This window comes from Oryx dammah, unplaced genomic scaffold, assembly GCF_014754425.2.
Source record: "Oryx dammah isolate SB20612 unplaced genomic scaffold, SCBI_Odam_1.1 HiC_scaffold_12, whole genome shotgun sequence".
NCBI lineage: Eukaryota > Metazoa > Chordata > Mammalia > Artiodactyla > Bovidae > Oryx > Oryx dammah.
In genome coordinates this window covers 39,460,749-39,481,049 of record NW_024070196.1, presented here as the reverse complement: position 1 = coordinate 39,481,049, position 20,301 = coordinate 39,460,749, and the positions used below count along the sequence as shown (strand labels likewise).

The 20,301-nt window shown below is 39.1% G+C and overlaps 1 protein-coding gene and 1 long non-coding RNA gene across 8 annotated transcripts in view; both read left to right on the top strand.

The window, feature by feature from the left end:
* Positions 1 to 417: 417 nt before the first annotated feature.
* Positions 418 to 20,301, top strand: part of RAPGEF2 (Rap guanine nucleotide exchange factor 2) — a 265,814-nt gene continuing 245,930 nt past the window's right edge. For all 7 annotated transcript variants that reach the window (XM_040250573.1, XM_040250572.1, XM_040250574.1 and 4 more), the window contains exon 1: positions 418 to 524. In XM_040250573.1, the coding sequence (XP_040106507.1) occupies positions 456 to 524 (69 nt within the window). In that variant the 5' untranslated portion in view covers positions 418 to 455. The remainder of the gene's footprint in view (positions 525 to 20,301) is intronic.
* On the top strand, positions 3,273 to 9,369 carry LOC120870998. The gene is made up of 2 exons (XR_005722919.1): positions 3,273 to 7,285; positions 7,501 to 9,369. It is a non-coding gene; the product is annotated as an uncharacterized LOC120870998 (long non-coding RNA).

The following is a 20,301-nucleotide window of genomic DNA, read 5'->3' as shown; positions in this document are numbered from 1 at the left end:
GAGACCCCGAGAGGAGGGGGCGGCCCTGCGCCCGGAGGAGCGGGAGGGCCGCGCGCCGCAGCCTCCCCCCTCACCGCGGCTCGAACTCCCTAAAAATAACTCAGGCCCAAGAGGGCCGGGAGGAGCCGCCGCCGTCCCCGAGAGGAGCCGGGGAGGCGTGTCGATCCAGGGCCCGGAGGGAGCTTTCCCGACCGCGCGGCGCAGAGGAAGCGGAGGAGGCGGAGGAAGCGGGAGCTCCCGGCTGCCGGGCGCCTCGGGGACCCTCGGGCCTCACGCCCCCCGCCCCTCCGCGCGCCCGGGGCCCCCGCCGCCCGGCCGCCGCCGCGGTTTGGCTGGTTGGCCCGAGGCGGGCGGGCGGAGCGCGCAGAGGGGAGGCGGCGGCAGCGGCGGCGGCGCTGGGCCGGGAGGAGGCGGCCGAGGGCGCGGAGCGGCCCCGGCCCGGGCCGCGGGGGGAGATGGCGTCCTACGTGGATAACAGCTTCCGCCAGGCGGTGATGAAGAACCCGGCCGAAAGGACCCCCCAGGTGAGACCCGTGTCGGCTGCGCCCTCCAAGCCCCCACCCCTCCCGACGCCGTTTGCCCCGCGCACCCGCGCCTCCCATTAGGTCTTCCAACTTCCAGTGGCTTCATCGGGTCGTCCTGGCATTATTTTCCCCTCTCTTGGGTTTTCTTTTCGCTGCCCTCTCGGTACTGTCCTGCCCCCGCGATTGTCCGGCGGGGCAGAGAGGTCTTTCCCGAGCGTCCCGGTTTCCCAGCCACTCGCTGGGCCTGCGAGTCAGCGGGGGTGACCTCCCCTCGGCCGTCTTTCTTGTCCCACCGGTCGCAGTGCTTCCTTCCTCCGCGAGCCTATGGTCCCTTCTGCCTTCAGAGTTCTTGGGTGTTTGCAGAGGTGTTGAGGAAACTTAGAGGGCTCTGCGAAAAATTCACGGTGGCCTTCTAAAGTGAAACGTTGAGATGTTTGTATATTTACTGTTTTGCTTTTTTGGGGGGGAAAAGGATGTCGCTTTCCAAGGAAGGGAGGAAGAAAGTTGGATAGCTAGGTTACTGCTTGTAGTTTCAATTGCAGACAGAATTGCAGATCAGGCATATTCAAATACTAATCCCCCCCCCCCCTCCCCGTCCCCGGGAAGGGCACCCTGCGGATTCTCTGGTGTTGCACAACCTTGTCAAAATTAGGTAAGTTTGTTAACCTTTATACGTTTCGTTTACCTTCAGGCTTATTTTTCTCTGGCTTTAAGTGGAGGAATTGCTGATGGTGTTGGATCTGGTCGTCTCTAGTTGGATTAGAAACGGGGAGATTTATAAAAATGTGGTGGTTTGATTTTTTTTTTGCTTATAGTTGCTGACTGGATAATGACGCATGCGTTGGGATGGTGACTCCAGGGGATCCTGCTGCCAACCTTCTTAAGACAAATAAGCCCTCCTGATCCTTGGGACCATCAGACATTTAGGATCTAGTGCTTGAAAGAGTGGCTTCGCTTGTTAGGTGTTGGATGCCATCTGTTCACATCCAAATGCTCTCCTCTGCCGTTGACGGTTGTTATTTAATGCGGGGAAAAGAGGATAAAATAGACTCTTCCACCGGTTGCCTTTGGACAAGGCCCAGGAATGGCACCTGGTACCGTTTTTCATTTTTTTTTCTGATGTAGCTGTCACATCTGGGGAGTGTAGCTAGAGTGCGCATATTTACCAAACGTGTGGAAGATGGGTGACAAATTTTACAAGGAAAATTCAGTTCACACTGTCACCAGAAAGTTCCCGGTCTGAAGGATTATTTTACCAAAAACAAGGGCTGTGCTGCTCAGGGCCTGTCGCACTGCCTCTCCTGTGCGTTTTCCACCTCCTGTTTGTTTTGCGGTTGGCAATCACTCAGTCCTCTGCATCTGAACCTGTAGGTTCTCAGCCACAGTGTGATGGAAAAGCTAATTTCAGTGAAGTGTTTCAATGCCTTGCAGTGTTTGAGGTGCCAAGTGAAATCACACATGCTGAGAATATTAGAACTCAGTAAGGTGGTCAGAAAATGATGTCAGAGGCCTTGGGTGGAAATTAGAGAGGGGGAAGTGGTGTGTTTGGTTGGTTGATTAGAATAGCAATGACTCAATACCTACTATCAGGTGGTGGTGGTGGGCGGGGTAGTCGGTCACCAAACAAGCCTGAAAGAGGCAGAATGTCCACTGTGACAGTGCGTGGATTGTGCCAAAGAAATGAACTGTTAAACTTTCCTGTTTCCGTGCCAGCTCTGGAGAACAGAGTGAAAACCGACCAACGTAGAACTTGGCCTGAGTCAGAAGTGGGCCAGTTGGTACTGACACCAACAGTGTGCAAACTTCACTGACAGCTTGAAAGCAGCATATTTATCTCCCTCCCCCGAGCCCCTCCACACACACTTTCACAGACCAAGTCACCCTAAAGAAACTTAGCAAACATTTTGAACTTTCATAAGTGTCCGCCCTATTAATTTTAAAGCTCAATGCAAACCTCCATATTTATCATTTTAAAGAGAAAGTAGTTGGTAAGGTGAATGCTTCCCATCTTTACCTGGCTTGTTAAAAAGAATTACTCTTCTAAAAGTTTGAAATTTGCTCAGAAGTAAAAAAAACAAAAACAAAAAACTTTGGTATCGGGTGCCTTTTCTGTTGAGTGCTTTGTGAATGCAAGGCCTGGAAGTTTTCCTGCACTGTCTTTTCTCATGACTACTTGAGAGGTAGAATTGTGTAATATAAAAGCAAAGTTATTAAACCTATGAACAGACACACGTGAATCAGGAAACTTTTGATGTTGTGCTTCCTTCTGTTTCTCAGGATAGATTTATGAGGAGTTTGTATGATTCTTACGACAAGCAAAAGAAAGGCGCTTTAAGAAAAAAGATAGAGGAAAAAAACACACACATATATATTTTGTTAAATTAATTTCATTTCTTTTTTTTAAACCCACCAACACAGTCTCCTAAACCCCGAGAAGACATACTTTTGTAACCAGGTCAGTCAGTTGCCTAGAAGTAATCGTGCTGTCACTTGTATAACCTGAAAAGTTAGCTAAGAAGTTAAAGAGGTTTTGGGGGCAGTGAGAACCTCAGTGCAGACACAGGGACTTTGAAAATTATAATGAAATTAGGAAGCTTTTCATAGCCACCTAGGAAATGGAATCCTTTTTTCCCATTTATTTAGGCACTTCAATAGAGGGGGGATGGTAAGGAAAAGCAAGCAAAATTGTCACTCGAATTTTTAGCCAGATGTTGTACATTCAGATTTAAGGGGCTGTCACTATTTCACCTGATATTCTGGGAGGAGGAAAAAAAAGCTATCTTTAATCCAGTATGTGTCCAGTGTTGTGTGTCTGGAAAATGGCTAAGTTGTAGTCAATGGGGCACTGTATTCTCACTAACAAACCTCCTTGAAAATAAGGAACACTGCACGTTCTATTGAGATTTTTCAGTGCACCTCTTGGTGAAAAACAGGACTCTTAAGTAATTGCTTTATTAAACTATTTGGGTTTATGTCTTTAATCACTTAAGTGGGAAGCTTGGTCACCTAAGCAATTTAGTGAAGTAAAAGATATAAATAAATTACAAACAGCTTCGCCCCCAAGGCTTTAAACAATAAAATGAGTTTTCCAAACCATTTTATTAACTTACTGAGTTCAGGCCCTTTCAGATTGCTTAGGTAGGGTGTTTAAATGCCTGTTTTTAGTCTTTCAGGTAAAATATCTATTGCAGAGTTGTTTTTTCTGCTTTAAAGATTTAATATGTGTTTTTAGCTAGTTGTAAAAGTTACTTTTTGAAATGGTTTATGTTTTAAAATTGTTTGTATTTTAAAAAGTATTTTAAAAAACAGCTCCTGCCTTGCCTCTTCCTAGTTAATGTTACTTTGTTCTTCACTGATTTTTTTGGGGGGAGTGTGTGGCTGTTACACCTTTTGATTTAGTTGCTAATTCATGAATTTGTCATCAGAGAGCTCATCACAGTGCAAGACTATTCTTTGCAAAAGTCACTTGGTAGAATACCTCTTGAGTCTTAATGAGAGGGTTGAAAAAGTGCCTTTAGCATAGAGAACTTTAAATTGTGAGAATCTGCACAAAAAGTTTCTCTGGTGGATGTTTAACTTTCACATCTAGTGGAAGAATTGTCTATTGACACATAAAAATTTCCATTTCTTTTTATCATTGTTTATTAGCAGTCTTATATTTTCATCTGACAACTTATACTTTATATTTTGGCTCGTTTGGGGGCTCTAGTAATAAATAATTTGTCTCAAGTAGTTTTTGTTCATAAAACACAACTAATTGATCTGGGTGCAATTTTGAAAAGCATGTCTCACAAAGTAATGCTTCTTTGCCTACAAGCATTTAGCTCTCATAGCAATGATATTTGAATTTGGAGGTTAAGAAAATGCACATTTATTACTGAAAAGCTAATTTCAGACTGTGGCTCTGAAAAAGTGAGGACTTAAGTTTGTGGTAAAAATTATTAACATTCTTGTGCATTATTGGTGGAAACTTAGTTGCCTTCAAATAACCTTTTAAACATTTAGTAATTAACAGTTCCATAATTAGCTTTGCATATCTTGGCTGAGATTCAAAATGAATCTAACTGCAGTGCTGTGTGGAGGCTGGTTTACTATAGTCCTTCCCAGACCCTGGGATTTTCACAGACTCTCAACCCCATCCCCCTCCCCCCAAATTAAAAAAAAAAATGAAGAGGACTTCCTGGTTGCCAACTTGGTGCAGTTTTCTTCCTCTCAAGAAAGGATCTAAAATAAAAAAACAAACCCAGCTATAACCTCTTAGCACTATAATTTTACGTTATGAAAACTCACTAAGGGTTTCTTTCTTTTTTTTTTTTTTTTAATAATTGAAGTGTAGTTGCCTTACAGTGGTCATTTCTGCTGTACAAAAAAGTGATTCAGTTCAGTATATATATAACTTTTTTGGGCAGCACTGGGTCTTTGTTGCATAGGCTTTCTCTAGTTTCGGTGCTTGGGCTTCTCATTGTGGTGGCTTCTTTTCTTGTGGAGCACGCGCTCTAGGTGCGTGGTCTTCAGTAGTTGCAGCACTCAGGTTTAGTTGCTCCTGGGCATGTGGGATCTCCCTGGACCAGGGATGGAACCCGTGTCCTTGGCAAGAGGATTCTTAACCACTGGACCATCGGGGAAGTCCCTATAAGATCTTCTTTAAAGCATTCTTTTCCATTATGGTTTATCACAGGATATTGAGTATAGTTCCCTGCGCTCTACAGGACCTTGTTTATCCATTCTATATATATAATGGTTTGCATCTGCTAACCCCAAATGCCCAATCCATTCCCCTAGTTCCCTCCTGTTTGAAACCATAAGTCTGTTCTCTTTTTTTTTCCCCCCCTCTTAATTTTCAGTTGGCCTGAGAAAACTTCATTCAGGTAGATTTGGGGGCGGGGAGTTAAATAAACACAGTAAGGTCTGCCTTTGATGTTTGAAATTCAAGTCATATAAAGTCATATTATATAAAGTAATAGCCACATTTGCTTCCAATGTAAATGAATTATTTGAAATAAAGATACAGTAACCTTTTTGAAAAACAGAAACACTGTCTTCTTGACTCTTTTGAAGAAATTGGTTGTTTTGTTTTTAGCTTTGTTACTTTGTAAGTTTTATAGGTAATGAAAAGGAATTATAATTCCCTCAAAGAACTTTGGTCTAGACTTGTGTAAAGAGATATGGACGTGTGGACCCCAGTGACAGTTCCATGATATTGGTATTATACGAGCTGTTCCCTCTCCTCACCCTGTTTTCGGTAACAGTTTTCTAGAGGTTTAGAATTTCTCAAATATTTAATAAGCACTAGATAAACTGCAATCAGAACTTACATTTTGATCCTGTTAACTGCTGGAAGTTCAGTTGACCAACCAATACTTTCTGGCCCTTGGCAGCTTTCTGTTCTCCAGCTTGTGGTGTGTGTTCACGTAAAAGCTAATCAGAGAAGAAGACACCCTGAAGAAGAATTAACCGTTGGTGGTTTATTCTGGGGAGGGCTGATAGTAACTTTCTTAGAAGCCAGCTAGCAATCAGTGGAACTGAAGGGATGCAGGATGGTGATTCTGATCTCTCCTGAGTATTCATGCTAGAGTTGAAACTCATTATTTTTAAAAAATAATTTTTGTTTTTAGTTTAATTGTAGATTCACATGCAGTTGCCATTACAGATATCTTACAAAACTGTAGTGGAACGTCACACCAGGATACTGACATTGATAAAGCCTAGGTGCAGAGGGGCTCCATTACCACAAACATTCCTCTCGTCGCCTTTTTATAAGCACGATCACGCCAGCCCTACCTCTGGCAAGGACTAATCTCTTCTCCATTGCTATAATTTTGTCATTTCAAGACTGTCATGTCAGATTGACTTTTTGGATTGGCTGTTTTTCAATTAGCATAATTAAGGCTTGTTACCTTTTGGCCAAAATGAGTTTAGTTACTATCGTCTCTGAGTGGTTTGGGCTGTGTTCTTGAGATACCAAAAGTATTTGGGGATGGGGCAGCACAAGGTAAGGTGGATTTAAAACAGTAACAGTGAGAAATTGTTAATAATCATATGTATAAAATAAAGACCGAAGATCATTAGACCTTGGATGAGCAAGAGTTGTGAGAGTACAACACATTTGGGATATTTCAATATATATAGTTTTTTTTTCCATAAAAACATTTTTTTTCTGTGTATATAATGTAAGTGTAAAGGTAGTCTTACCATCTAGGATACGTCATGAAAAGAAATTACCTGGTTTTCCTCAACCAAAGTGGTGTTTTACAATTCAGAAGGAAGTTTGATGGATGTCTTTATACAAAGGAGTTCCAGGGGGACAATTTGAACAACCAAATATGGAATTATACCTCTAGGGGAAAAAATATCCATGAACTCATGCCAACATAAGTAAATTATTAAATAAATAAATAGGGGAGAAGAGACAGCTCTTTGTTACAGTAGGATTCTCCCCCCACCAAAAAAAAAAGTAGAAGGTATGATGGAAGTGGAAAATCACTAGTAGGCAAACCTTACAGTAATAATGGCTGCAAGCAAGAATCAGTAGATGCCAGAACTAGTGGGTGAGAGTATGATGACAAATACATATACATCAGATATCAGAAAATTTGCTTAGTCTCAGAGTGTCTTCCCCACAAGATCAATTAATTAATTACAAAGAGGAAATCAGTACTTTTAAAGTAAAGAAAATAAGCAGATACCAAATTGACTAGGTGATCAAAGTTATATGACAAGATGTGGCGACATGATGCACCAAGAAGGGCACATCTGAAGTGGTGTTCTTACTAAGGTGACGAAGTCGCTCAGTTGTGTCCGACTCTTTGCGACCCCGTGGACTGTAACCTACTAGGCTTTTCTGTCCATGGGACTCTCCAGGCAAGAATACTGGAGTGGATTGCCATTTCCTTCTCCAGGGGATCTTCCCGACCCAGGGATCGAACCCGGGCCTCCCGCATTGAAGGCAGATGCTTTAACCTCTGAGCCACCAGAGGTGTCCTTACTAAAAAGCCCTTCAATTTGAGTGTCATAAAACACTGCTGCTGCTGCTGCTAAGTCGCTTCAGTCGTGTCCGACTCTGTGCGACCCCAGAGATGGCAGCTCACCAGGCTCCCCCATCCCTGGGATTGTCCAGGCAAGAACACTGGAGTGGGTAGCCATTTCCTTCTCCAATGCGTGAAAGTGAAAAGTGAAAGTGAAGTCACTTAGTCGTGAAAGTGAAGTCGCTTAGTCGTGTCCGATCCTCAGCGACCCCATGGAGTGCAGCCTTCCAGGCTCCTCCGTCCATGGGATTTTCCAGGCAAGAGTACTGGAGTGGGGAAATTTTAGGATGCTCTACAAGACAGCCCGGAGGAGGAAATGGCAACCCACTCTAGTATTCTTGCCTGGAGAATCCCATGGACAGGGGAGCCTGGCAGGCTATACAGTCCATGTGGTTGCAAAGAGTCGGACACGACTTAGCAACTACACACACGAGATGGCCAGTACCCAGAGGTGTGTTCAGGTTATAATAGGATGAAGTGCTGAAGAAGAGCCACAGAGTGAAGGAGACCAAGGAAGCATGATAACCAAATGAACTGTGGGATTCTGGGTGAGGTCTTGGACCAGAAAGTAAACACTGGGACAACCAGTGACATTTGAATCGATAGTTTTTCTGTGGCAGGCTGGATGAAGAGTGTATAGGATCTCTGAACTACCTTTTATAAAAAAATAACTTCTATTAGTGTAAAGCTATGTCAAAATTAAAAGTGAAAGAAAACCAACAACCAGCTTTTGGGGTTGTTGTGACTCTGACAAGAGGCCGTCAAATTAAGATACTTTAAAAAAATCATCTTTTTTCCTGAGTTAATGAAGAGCTCAGTACCTTTTAGCTAAATATTTTGCGAACATTAAGACGTTAGTGACATGGCTGAATCAATATATTACAGGGAATTACTCACACACACACACATCCAAGTTTGCAATAAATGGACAAGAAGAGTTAAAATTTATTCACCTTTTTTTCCTAAATTTTGTAGATATTCCCATAAAAGTGCAGTATATTTTACCAGTTGTGAAGGTTTCATGATCTCAAATGTAAGTGAATTAGAATATTTGATATGTGAAAAAAATGTGCAGGAGAGAAAATATTCCATGCACATGAAGCAAGTAGAAAAGACGCTGGGGTAGTAGTTTAAGGAAGTCAGTTGAGGTGAAATCAAGTTTGTAGCATCCCCCTCTCTTTCCTTTCCTGTGAATTTAAAAAGTTTTAAATTGTTACTTTGGGTAGGAGTGAGGAGGTGGAAGGGAGGGGAAGGGTGGCAGTGAGTGTTAAAGAGGCAGGTCAGAGGCCCTATTCCAGCTGGAGCTGATGAGACCTCTGAGCTGCGTGTGCAGCATTTCATTAAAATCAGTTCAAGACAGAATTACAAGTCTTTTTTCCATATATATATATATATATATATTTTATGTATATATGTAAATGGAAAATCAAAACACAAAGGCATTATATATAATGCCTTTGCATTTCTGTTACAACCTCCCCTCCTCTGCCAGCCACCTACCTTTCATTCTTGTGGTAAATATTGTAGAATACATGCTGTTTTTGTATACAATGTATTTTTTTCTGTAACTGAAACTAGTGCTGGAAGATTAGATTAAAAAATATAGGTGGTAACATTTGAGATAACTACAAATAAACTATAAGCTGGGAGATATTTACTATTTTCAATTATAAAGATAAAGCCATTTGTTTTCTATATTTCAATAGGATTTTTTTCTGTTTGATGTTTTCAGTAACTGCTTTTGAGGGCACAACTGAAAAAGAAGAGCTGGCCAGCCTGCGAAGTAACTAAAATCTTACATTAATAAAGTAAAAAAAAAAGTGAAAATATATAGATGTTAACTAGCCCTATTTAACATTTGTCCAGTTGTTCTTGTATGTAAGTTAAGTATTTGAAGTCTTCAAGGCAGTAAAGTTTCTGATTTCTTCTGTAAGTAACATTATGCAGTCTTGCAAGCTCCACACTCAAATTAGAAAAATTTTTGGTCAAATTGTTAGAAATATTCAGCTAAGCTAAATTAGTTACTGTATTAAGAAAGGGCTTGATCAAATTTATACATTTCCAAACAACTAGAGCTGAGTTTTAAAAACTCATGAGTTAAAAAAAAGATCGAAATGCCAAGAATAGAGATGAAGAAGACTTTGTTTGCATTTCAGTTTTTTCTAGTCTTCATTTGTGTCGGATTCCCTTACTTTTGCGGGACTGGAATAAACTGAGGGGCGAGCTTTCAGGGCTGGCGTTATCAAGCACTGCCCTGCTCCTTCAATTGGGAAACCACAGACTTCTTTCAGAGGCAGACAGTGTATGCCGAGACCCACAACTTCTTCAATCCCAGATGTGAATCTCCAAACCTAAAGTCATCTGAGACTTAAGTTGGAATGGGTGAGAATTCCTATCTTGATTCCATTTTCTCTGGTATGGTTTAAATCTACATCAGTTAGAGGAAGCTCTGTGGGGGTCAGCATGGTAAAATCATTTCACTTTAAAAGTCCTTGTTCCCACTTGACATTTGGTGAGGTGGCTGCTTTCCTTTGTAGCTGCACATTTGTACCTTTAAGCACATTCACAGTATAGTTATTTTGAGTTTATTGAGTATATTCCCTTCATCTATCCTGGTGGCTATGACCCTGAACTTTGGTATCCAGACCACAGACAGCTTTGTGGTCCTGGGGAGGTAACTTAACTTCATGGGGTCTCAGGCTTTTGGATTTCAAGGGCTTTTTATTTTATTTATTTTTTTTTTTCAAGGGCTTTTTAAAAATCATAAAACTCTGGGCTTCTGATATTGGTTTGTCACCTATTTATTTTGAGAAGTAAGCTTGTTAAAGTGAATTTAAACTCTCTTTTTCATTTCATAAAAGAAAGGACATGCTAATATCATAAAGACAGAAAGGTTATAGTCTCAGAATAAATTTAGCTCTGTTTCACCATATTCTGTTTTTGTCAAGGATTGTTAAAATCTTGCCACTGATGAGTATGGGGCTTCCCAGGTGGTGCTAGTGGTAAGCAGCCTGCCAAAGCAGGAGACACAAGAGATGTGGGTTTGAGCCTTAGGTTGAGAAGATCCCCTAGAGTAGAAAATGGTAACCCATTCCAGTATTCTTTCCTGGAAAATTCCATGGGCAGAGGAGCCTGCTGGTCTATAGTCCATGGGTTCACAAAGAGTCAGACCTGACTGAACAGCTCATATTACCAGCCTTACATGATTGTATAGATTTAAGTATGCTCATGTATTTTTAGTTTTTTTTTTTTTTAACAGTCTCTGACTTGAGTGTTTAATATTTGTTATATTTTAAAACTTTTTATTTCATATTGGAGTATAGCCTATTAATAATGTTGTGATACTTTTAGGTGGACAGCGAAGAGACTCAGTCATTCATACACATGTATCCATTCTCCCTTAAACTCCCCTCCCATATTATTATTTTTCACTTGTTGGTGTTTATTTTTCTCTTAGATAATTTTTCATCATTCATGTATCTTACAGTTAATTCACTGAAGTGATCATAATATAAATCTAATTGGTAGAATTGATTCAAGGCTTAGATTGTGTTGGCATTGCATTAGTCTGCAGGTTGTCAGAAACCACACACATGGAGGTCTACCGATGGGCTTATCTTTCTCACAAAATAAGAAATCTCAAGTTAGACAGTTCAGGCCTGAAGGAGAAGCTCAAAGATTTCATCAAGGAAAGTAGCTCATGCTACTTAGCAAGTGATTTTAGGTTTCAGAGTCCCAAGATGATGGCTGCATCCCAAGCAGGAGAGATGGGAGGAGGTTGAAACTTACCTCTTTTGTTGGTAAGAGTTTGTTATTTTGAAGGGACGTCCTCTCCAGGTGTTTGTCATTGACCAGAGCTGGGTCACATGGCTACTCCTAGTTGCAAAGGAGGCTGGAAATGTGAATATTTTGCACTTAAGCCTGTATATTGCAGAAAGACAGGAAAGAAGGAGGTTAAGATGAATGAGCGCTATGAGCTGATAGTATTTGTCCAACTTACTTTGTGTAGGAAACGGATGATTGTAAGAAGTTTACAGAGTGATTCTCAGGAGACCGCTTTGAAAGTCTTACTTCCAGAGGTCTTACAGTAACATATAGAGCTCCATTACTGTAATTGCAGTTTTGGAGTCACCTAGATATATTTAACTTTTTAGTTCAGTTATTAGATGTATGACTATTAATTTTCTGAAGCACAGTCTCTTATTTGAAAATAGAGGTAAAAATACCAGTGTGTGAACATTATATATAAATTTAACATTATATATAAATATAAATAAAATACTAAATGTGACTTTTAAGTATGTTTTTAAGTGGGAACTATTGATTTATGTATTAATTTAAAATAAAACGTAGGTTTATATTTTCTACATTTTTTTGCCTCAGTTGCACTCTGTTTTAAAATTTTATTTCATTCGAATTATGTGTTCAGTTTTATGTTCTGATATTTCTGTGTGTAGCAGTGCTTTGTTATTTTTCTGGGACTTTTAAGTTTTCAATTTGTCCTTCCTCATACAAGCTGAATCATCATCATTTTATAAATATGCAATCATATATAAAATACTTGTAAAAGAGCAGTTTAAATAGTTTTCTGTAATTTGTTGAATTCATGCTTATAAACTTATGTCTTTGAGAAAAATGACTTCATATTGAATGTTATATGAGACTAGTGAAAGTGTGTGAAAGTGTTAGTTGCTCACTTGTGTCTGACTCTTTGTGACCCCATGGACTGTAACAAGCAAGACTCTTCTGTCCATGGAATGCTGCAGGCCAGAATACCGGAGTGGGTTGTCATTCCCTTCTCCAGGGGATCTTCCTGACCCAGCGATTTAACCCAGGTCTCCCGTGTTGCAGGCAGATTCTTTACTGTCTGAGAAGACTGACTTTGATATTAAAACTTTAAGTATGCAGTATGTCTTGCTTTAGAGTAGATGTGCTTAGTTATGGGCTTTTAATGATAGCATTCAAGATTTATGTAGATAAACGGCTCTTATGTGTAGTGGGGTCAGTTAAACTGTTTGCTATCAGAAGCTGATGGCTAGAAATGTTACTTGAAAAAGTCTGGAGTATTTGTTATTTTAAAACATTCTGTGTTTTTTTTTTTTTTTTTTTGTAAGTTATTTGTTTTTGGGAGGGGGGCTAAGGTCTAAATATGCCTGAATCTGGAGTATAAGTTAAGACTTTGATTTCATTTAAAATGGATTAATGTGTAAGGTGTCTGTTGGCCTCACTGGAGAGATTGCTTGGCTGGAATTTGCTATGCATCTTTAAAACTAAGGTCTTGGCACACCCCATAGCACAGAACTGGAGCTAATAAATGCTGTTTAATGACTTTTTTTTTTTTCCCCTGAGAATTTGAGATACAGCGGAAAATGTAATTATATACTTCTACATTAATAGTGAATTGGATAAAAGCTGAATAGGAGCAGTAGTTCAGTTTCTGTAACACAGAAGCCCTCGTTTATAGAAACATGTAACTTTGTGGAGCAAAGTTTTTTTTTTTCTTGAGTATCAGGCAGTTGCCTCCCTATAAGTTTAATCACTTTGGTGTTGATATACTGAACTGTCATTTACACTATATTTGATTGTTATTTAACAGAGTGTATAAATTCTTCCTCTGAGCTCCTGTGACATCTTTGTTCTACTTTGCAGTACCTTTTTTTAAATTACTTTGAGATTTTTGACTATGGTCAGGGACAGTATAATGACAGACTTAAATTATAAAATTCAATTCAGTTCTGGTATTTAGAACCAATTTGCTGATAAAGTGTCACTAAGTAGAGATCTTAGCTTTGATCCATTTTATTAGATATGACTATGTGTATAGATTAACTCCTTGGGCTTCCGAGATGTTGCATTGGTAAGGAATCCACCTGCCAATGCAGGAGGTGCCGGTTCAGTTCCTGGGTCTGAAAGATGGGGAGTAGAGACATGACAACCCACTCCAGTATTCTTGCCTGGGAAATCCCATGGCCAGAAGATCCTGGTGTGCTACACTTGCATGAGGTTGCAAAGAGTGACTGAGCACGCGCATAGTAACTTCTTAAGGAGCAGTTTCCGAAATAGATTCAGTGCTCTCTGCTTAGATCTTTACTTACTGATTATATATAAAATTTAGAAGAAGGTAAAATGTACTAAGACTTATTCTGGGTAAAATATTTACACATTTGTAGTAAAAGGCATCTTAATTAAATACATGTATAGAGTAGAATTTAACTTCATTGATTTCTACTTTTTAACCTGTACATTGTAATTTTTTATTTTGTCATGTAATCTTTTTTTCTTTTTTTGGTCACACCGCCTGACTGGTGGGGATCTTAGTTCCTGAACTGGGGATCGGACCTGGGTCCTTGGCAGTGAAAGTGCACAGTCCTAACCCCTCGACCGCCAGAGAATTCCCATAATGCTCTTCTTTATGGGAAGGGATAGTGTGATTCCGGAGCATGAGAAAGGCATGTAATCCATAGACTGTTTCCCTTACCTGATGACGCCTGAAGGGACCTTGAGGAAAACAGACTTGTCAGTATTGGTTCTTGACGCTGAGTGGAACCTTAGAATTGGCTATCATTGTATCACAGACATGGAGGCTTCCAGGGGCCTATGGAGAGTCCTGGAAATCTAGCCTAGTCTCCACCTTTAACTTCTATTAGAAAAGGGAGACTTACCACTAAAAAAATGCTGCAAATCCCTGATCTAGTTTGGGACTCCTGAGAAAATAAACACCAAGAGTAGTTGGTGAATTTCCCCATGCCACAGGGACAGAGCCAGCACACTGTTGAAAACTTAATCTCCTAGATCAGGACTGAGTGAACTGTAGCCCTTGGGCCAAATTCAGCCCGTAGCCTGGTTTTGTGTATAAAGTTGTATTGGGACCCAGTCAGGCTCATTCTTCCTGTTGTCTGTGGCTGCTTTCGTGCTTCAGAGGCTGAGTATGGCCTGCAGAGGCTAAAATACGTACTGTCTGGCTCTATAGAAATTTGTCCTTTGCCTTACAGACTCTCATTTCTGAGAACTTCCAACTGATTTCAGAGCTCAAGGATTTAATATGTCTTTTATAGTTGCAGGTCTGTAATCAAAGAGGTATATTTATACAAGGGGCTTTCCAAGTGGCTCAGTGGTAAAGCATCCGCCTGCCAATGCAGGAGTCATGGGTTCGATCCCTGAGTCGGGAAGATCCCCTGGAGGAGGGCATGGCAACCCACTCCGGTATTCTTACCTGGGAAATCCCATGGACAGAGGAGCCTGGCGGGCTGCAGTCCATGAGGTCACAAAGAATCTGATGGTGATTGAGCATACACACATCTTTATACAAAGGGGAATGAAGTAGAGGCATCTCAACCCAGCCTAGATACACTGTTATTTAAGCGCAGCAAAAACAAAGCTATTTTGTTAATTTCAATTATTTTTTCTTTTGAGATGTAGCTAAAAGAGTACTGGGACTTTTAATCATCATTCTAATAAAGTGTCTCCTGGTGTTCTTTACAAGTACAGTCTGAAAGGAGAAAAGAAATTTTATTATATAGTAACATTATTAACATAACTGTTCATAAAATGTCTTAAAGGCACTGGGTGTAATATGTGTAATTTATTATTGTTCATCTGCTAATGTTTACCCAATTTTTTTTTTTTTCTTCTGTGTCATACAGTTTTGCTCCCAGGAAGGACATATTTTTGTATAGGTTAATTCATCAGTTTTCCAGCCTGACTTTATTGAAACTGTCTTGTCTTTTTCTCGGTTTTCAAGAAATCTAGAGTTAGGTGAGAAGTTTTAAGAAAAATCCTCTTCTTGAATTAGGCTTTCATTGATGAAACAAAACTGAATTATATAAGCCCATTAGATATACCAGCCCCTGTTCTTGGCACCTGCTCGGTGCTCTGCTTAATAACTTTGCGTTGTACTCAAAGATGTTTTTATTTCCATTGTGTTTGCAATCAAGAATGATTGTACTACTACCGTTAGCTTTTGAAAAATGCTTTTGTAGGTACATTATCTAAACCTTTAAATTGGATTCAGAGATAAAACTCTTTGCTTTTTATTATATTGTTTACCTTTCCTTGTCTTGCACCCAAACAGAAACTTGCTTGAGTTGATCTTTCCTTTTCATAGTGGCTGCAGAATTGTTCTCAGTAGCTGTTACTTCTTGGCAATCACAAAAATAACTTAATTAGTTAACAGATGATAACTTGTACAGGTATGGTAATTAATTACATTGATGTGAGTAAAGAAAAGCGGGTATTTCAATGAGGCTTCTGGGGTTAGAAATGAAATTACTTTCTTGAGAAGATATGCTTTCATCATGGTTTAGGAGAGAGACACTAAGGTCTCTAAAATTGCAACAGTCTTGCTAGTTCAGTGAAACTTTGTAGAAAATGTTAATGGAAATCTTATTACAATGTATACAGTTTCAGACCTCCTCTATCCTGGTAGAAACATTCTTAGTATTTAAGCTGCTTCCTTACTTAATCCTTAGAGGATAATCAGTTTTCATACTGTCAGTTGCCTCCTCAGTTGTCTAGGAAAAGTCTTCCAAGAAGACTATAATTCATGTAGTCTTCTGGAAAGGATTAGAAACTATTTAATTTAAAACTTCAGGGATATTGTACAGAATTTTGAACATTTCTGCTTGTGATTTTTTTTTTTTTTTTAAAGGAAGGGAGTAAATGTTAAACATTTTGAGCCAATTTTTAGGAAGACAGTATTTACCTTCAAATTGGTTGAAGGAAAATACAGACTAGCACAGGGGAAACAAGAAAGAAACCAACATCTCCTGGAAATCTTTGAAAGTCTGGTGAAAAGAAAACCATACTTCTCATCACACTGGATGAAATTTTTTAGAATTAAGAAAGATCTCACCCATAACTTAAAGTCCAGCCTTTTGTATTTGTTGTTATTGAGTCACTCAGTCGTGCCTGACTCTTTGCGACCCCATGTTGCAGAACACGCCAGGCACTGTCTCCTGGCAGTTTGTGCAAACTCTTGTTCATTGAGTGGGTGATGCCATTCAACCATCTCATCCTCTGTCTTCCCCTTTTGTATATCTTACACTTTTCTTTATATTTGAAATAGGTTAAGTGACTTTTTTTTTTTTTTGGCAAAATATCATTTACTCTCTCTTGTCCAAGGTTTAGACAAGAAAAAAAAAGTGGCCAATCTCTATCATCTCTTTCAGAAGGTTATAAGGATTTCTCAGAATTTTCTTAGTTTATTAGGCAAAGATTCCCCGTTGGTGATCGAGAAAATGAGCAAGTTAAGAATGTTTATGGGAACCCATGCTGGTCCGCCCCCCTCTGCTTTTAGGCTAGGTTGTAATTTACACTTTACTTCATTTTCACTCTTCTCAGTTGAGTGTAAGATCAATAGTACAAGAAAAGAAACGCTGCTGCTGTGGACCTGTTTATTTAGGGTGGTATTTCAGAGAGAAAACTCCTAAGGCCTCATTTCTTGACAAGTAGAAGCCATTCCTGTGGATGGTAATTTTCAAGAATGATACTTGTAACCACAAAGAACAATACTCTTGCATTATCTTCTGGGTAAACTGCTCCTATGTTCGAACTGATTTAGTAAAAAGCTAACCATGGAGTTTGGGAAAGAAAACATCCATTTATTTTCCTTCCTGATTCTTCCTTTCATTCTCACTGCTGTCATCCTCTCGTCTTTGTCCACGGGCCACAAGCAAAGGGACCCTTTTTACCCAGGGTCCCTTCATTCCTTGCTGTTCTTCCCTCAAACCTGTCCTGCGCATTTTAAAAGGACTAACTTAAATGTTTCCTCCTCTATGAAGCTTTTTCTGGTCACTTGAGCTAGATGTTGAATTTTCCTTTGTGAAAATGTTTACTGTTTTTAACTTGCACCTCTCAGTAAGGCATTTATCGTCTGGTAATATTCTGAGTAATATTCTATAGTGTATATAGTGTGCGCACACACACACACACACACTATCTGTTCATCCCTTGGTAGACATTAAGGGTGTTTCCACATCTTGGCTATTGTATTGTAAATAATGCTAACTGAACGTAGGGGCACACGTATCTTTTCAAATTGCTGTTTTCATATCCTCTGGATAAATACCCAGCAGTGGAATAGCTGTGACATATGGTAGTTCTGTTCTTAATTTTTAAGTTAATCTCTGCATTGTTCTCCACAGTGGCTGCAGCAATCTACATTCCCATCAACGGCGCCCAAGGGCTGCCTTTTCTCCACACACCTGGTATTAATAAGACCTGTTATTTGTTATCTTCTTGATAATAGCCATTTTGACCCATGGGAGGTGATATCTCATCATGGTTTTGATTTACATTTCTCTAATAATTGGTCATGTGGAGCATCTTTTTATTTACCTATTGGCCATCTCTTTGTCTTTTTTGGAAAAATGTCTGTTCAGTCCTTTGCTTATTTTTTAATTGGACCTTGTTTTTTGAAATGTTGAGTTGTACGAGTTTTTTGTATATTTTGAGTTGTATACTCTGGATTTTACCAAAATATTTGGGTCTGACCCCTTGTCAGATTTATGATTTGTAAATATCTTTCCTCTTTTAGCAGGTTTCCTTTTCACTTTATTGATGATTTCCTTCATGGTAGAAGTTTTTAGTTTGATGTAGTCCCATTTTCATTTTCAAATTGTGTGGGATGTGGAACTTCCCTGAGCAGGGGAACAAGGGATCGAACCTGGACCCTCTGCAGTGGAAACTTGGAGTCTTAAACACTGGACCACCAGGGAAATCTAAGTCTCATGTTTAATTTTTCGCTTTTGTTTCCCTTGCCTTAGGAGTCAAATCCAAAACCATGGCTAAGACCAATGTCAGGAAGGTTGTCGCCTCTGTTTCCTTCTAGGAATTTATGCTTTTTAGGTCTTACATTCCAGTCTTTAATCTATTTTTAGTTAATTTTTGTGTGGTGACATATAATTGGTCTCTCTGCATTCTTTTGCATGTAATTGTCCAGCTTTCCCAACACCAGTTTTGAGGAGACTATCTTTTCTTTCTTGTGCGTTCTTGGCTCCTTTGTTGTAAGTTAATTGTCCATGTATATATGGTTTTATTTTTGTGCCCTTATTCTGTTTCATTGATCTGTGTGTCTGTTTTTATACCAGGGCCATATTATTTTGATAACTGTAGCTTTGTAATATAGTTTGAAATCAGAGAATGTGATACCTCCACATTTGTTATTCTTTCTGAATATAGCTTTAGCTAGTTGGGCTCTATTGTGGTTCCATATAAATATTTGTTCTAGTTCTATGAAAGATGTCATTGGAATTTTGATAGGGATTGCATTGAGTTTGTGGATTGCTTTGGGTAATATGATCGTTTTAACAATATCAATTCTTTCAATACATGAGTGTGGAATATGTTTTCATTTGATTAGTGCGTTCAATTTCTTTCATCTTACGGTTTTTAGTGTACCTTACCTCTTATTTTAAACTGCAAAAAATTCCTTGAATCTATCTTATAGACATTTATGTTTCTATGGTGTTTTATAATACCTAAGAATTTCATAAATACTTAAACATATGAAGTGTGCATCAGACATTTTCCATGTAATTCAATAAGCAGTAATGACAGGGTACAACCCAATTTGGTATAATTTTAAAATTTAACTCCTGGGAGATTATTTTTTTACTATTTGAGTATAACATAATTTAGGCTTGTTATTATTTTAAGACAGCTACAATTAACTCTTAGAATTGCTTGGATAGGTGATATGATTCAAATTTTACTTAGCCACCATGACTTTGGTCAGTCACATAAGTAAGTCAGAAATAGAAGCCTGAAACTCTAGGCATGATCTTATGAATTTCTAAACCCTGGACTTCAGTTTGTTGCCTTGGATTTTATTCGAGGGGTGTGTACATTTGCTTTTACTGGATTCTGAACTTTTTCTTTTATACATCTACTTTAAGCTTTTGTAAGTCAGATCGACAGTATTTTAAACTGTATAACTAATCTCTTGTAAGATCTAAGAGAAACAGAACTTGTAATGCTTTAATGATGTCACTCATTTTGGGGTCTGTAATCTAATGAAAAGTAGGTGAGAGAGAGGGGCTGCTGTGGTACTCCATGTTCTCTGAGTGTTCTTTGGCAGCTTTCCTTGGACCTCAGCTTTCTGGTCTGTAAAACAGTACACTGTTTTCCAGGGTGTCTGTTAAGGGTTAAATGAACATAACATATGAGAAAGTACTTCTCAAAGGGAAAAGTCTACAGTAATGTAAGACATTACAGTCACTGACACAATGAAAGTATTAGTGCCAATAGAAATTGTGAGTCATATTAAAAGATAAGAGACTATTTGGCTATACAAATAATACTGTTTGGCTAGTAGTATTTGTAGAAATATGCCTCTTTTCAGTGTGAGTAAGGTAGTAAGACCATGTTTTCAAATTATTTCTTTATTTGGTTGTCCAGATTAATACTTATCTGCATCATTTTAGAAGCATAGGCTTCATGTTGAGCTTTCTAAAGAGCTTTCTTTGTTAAAGCATTTTCAGACTTCAAAGAACCATTGTGTAAGAACTCATCTATACCAATATATCTTGAGTAGTTTTGATTATTTTATGTTGAATAGAAAAGCTGAACTGAAAATTTTTTCACTTTCAAAAGTACTGAAGTGGCAAAGTCTTTCCATATGTGTAACATGTATATATATTCTCTTCTAAGAGTGTTTATCGGAATACATATTTTTGAAATAAAAGCTTTATATTTGTGTGCTGTGAATAGATATGACTTTCTGTTCTTTTCTGATTATTGAAATCTGTCATCAT